Raw genomic sequence first — 2,135 nt, 5'->3', positions numbered from 1 at the left:
CCAGGCTGGTCTTCAACTCCCAGCCTCAAGTGATCTTTCTGTCTCAGCCTCCTAAAGTGCAGAGATTACAGATGTGAGCCACCACACCTGGCCTTGTAGTCTAGGGTTGGATACCCAATCAGTCTCCTCATACCTGCCTTCCAACCTTTGGTCTGGAATCTCTCCTCTGGCTTTCTGACTTTGGCCCCAAGTGCCCCTCAATCCTCTTGAACTTCTGGCCTTCTGGGCTCCCAAGCATCTGGCTACACTTGAAGCTCCAGGTTTAGGACATTGTATCTATCAGCCGTGGCTCTCTGGTAGAGCCACGTGCCCCTGCCCCCAGCCAACCCACCAGGTTTGGAGGATTGGATAAGGGCTGGCCAGACCCAGTGGTCTATGTCTGCAGGTTTCCACGTGACAGAGGAGCCAAATTCTCTTCTTAGAGAACCCATGGGGCTGTGGACAGAGAGGTATTTCTCAGAAGCTTATGATCGCTATGACACCTTGCATTGCTAACTGTCTCGAAATTTCACAGTTTCCACCTCCTTCCTCTTTTTTTTTTTTTTTTTTGAGACAGAGTCTTGCTCTGTCGCCCAGGCTGGAGTGCAGTGACGTGGTCTTGGCTCACTGTAACCTCCATCTCCCAGGTTCAAGCGATTCTTCTGCCTCAGCCTCCCGAGTAGCTGGGACTACAGGTGTGTGCCACCACACCTGGCTAATTTTTGTGGTTTTGGTAGAGATGGGATTTCACTATGTTGACCAGGCTGATCTTGAATTCCTTATCTTGTGATCCGCCCGCCTTGGCCTCCCAAAGTGCTGGGATTACAGGCCTGAGCCACAGTGCCCGACCAACCACCTCCTTCCTCTTTTAGTCTCATTTACCCATGGGAAGTGACTGAAGGAGGAAGTTCAAGGGCGAGAGTGAACGCCAGCAGAAGGCTGGGAGATGGAGCACAGTCTGTAGCTTGTTCCTGCTGCCAGGCTCCACCGAGGGGAAGGGGGACCCGTCTGAAGAGAAGATGCCCCTGCTGATGCTCTACCCCCTCCTTTTCTGGCTCTCAGGTGAGTGGGCCTGGGTCTGTCCTCTTGGGAGAAGCTTAGCCAGCAGGAGGAGGTGGCTGATAGAGGGAAGAAGGGACCCGGCCAGAAGGTGTTCTTAATGGCATGAGCCTTGTGCGTCTCCTCCACGTACCCACTCACCCAGCGTTTCTGTTGCCAAGGCAGGAATACAGGGCATGTCCTTCATAATGAAGCCAGTGTAAGGCAGAATTCCTGACCCCCAGGGGCTGATGGTGTGAAATGGACAGACCATAGGCCCTGCTGGCCAGGGAAAAGCAGAGGAGGAACACGGGCTGCTCAGGAGAGCAGGCAAGTGCCTGATCCTGGACTGGGTGGTCCGTCACCTGCGGAGGTGTTCTGAGCAAGGGCAGGCGTCAGGGAAGAGGTGAGGCTGGAGGGCTCTGAAAGGAGGGAAGAGGGAGTTTGCCGGGCAGAGAGGGAGTGGTGGTTCTAGGCATTTGGGGCAGAAGGAAATAGTAGAAGTTGCTGAGGGACGGGAAAGGTTGAGAGGAGATAAGCCAGGCAGGGAAGTAGAGGAGAGAAGGGACAGAGATGTGGGCAGAGCCAGAGGGTGGGAGACACCTGAAGTTGGTGCGTAGAATTTTGATTAAAAATGAAGGGAGGCCAGGCAAGGAGGCTCATACCTGTAATCCCAGCACTTTGGGAGGCTGATTGCTTGAGCTCAGGGATTCTAGACTGCTTGGGTAACATGGCGAAACCCTGTCTCTACAAAAAGTACAAAAGTTAGTCGGGCATGGTGGCATGCGCCTGTGGTCCCAGCTACTTGGGAGGCCGGAGGCTGGGGCATGAGGATCACTTGAGCCCAGGAGTTGGAGGCTGCAGTGAGCTGTAATCACACCACTGCCTTCCAGCCTGGGTGACAAAGCGAGACTCTGTCTCAAAAAAAAAAAGAAAGAAAGAAAGAAAACAAAAAAATAATTTCAAGAAGTGAGAAGTGATAAGTACTGTGAGGAAAACACAACAAGATGATTTGTTACAGTGGGACCCCGGTGGGGGGATCTTTAAGTCAGGTGGGCTGAAACAACCCCCCTGAAGAGGGTCCCAGATGTCTGTCCGAGCCGAGACCTTGGAAAAAG

At 53.2% G+C, this 2,135-nt stretch overlaps 2 protein-coding genes across 8 annotated transcripts in view; one reads left to right on the top strand and one right to left on the bottom strand.

The window, feature by feature from the left end:
* RAB37 (RAB37, member RAS oncogene family) overlaps positions 1-2,135 on the bottom strand; it is a 99,246-nt gene that overhangs the window by 56,456 nt on the left and 40,655 nt on the right. The gene's annotated exons all lie outside the window — the stretch shown is intronic.
* The window catches only part of CD300LF (CD300 molecule-like family member f), a 19,309-nt gene continuing 18,027 nt past the window's right edge, over positions 854-2,135 (top strand). For all 7 annotated transcript variants that reach the window (XM_011974220.1, XM_011974025.1, XM_011974104.1 and 4 more), the window contains exon 1: positions 854-1,041. In XM_011974220.1, coding sequence (XP_011829610.1) covers positions 999-1,041 — 43 coding nt within the window. In that variant the 5' untranslated portion in view covers positions 854-998. The remainder of the gene's footprint in view (positions 1,042-2,135) is intronic.

Source organism: Mandrillus leucophaeus, unplaced genomic scaffold (genome assembly GCF_000951045.1).
Source record: "Mandrillus leucophaeus isolate KB7577 unplaced genomic scaffold, Mleu.le_1.0 Scaffold1, whole genome shotgun sequence".
NCBI lineage: Eukaryota > Metazoa > Chordata > Mammalia > Primates > Cercopithecidae > Mandrillus > Mandrillus leucophaeus.
Note: the sequence above shows the minus strand (reverse complement) of the source record. Positions and strands in the feature narration are given on the sequence as shown.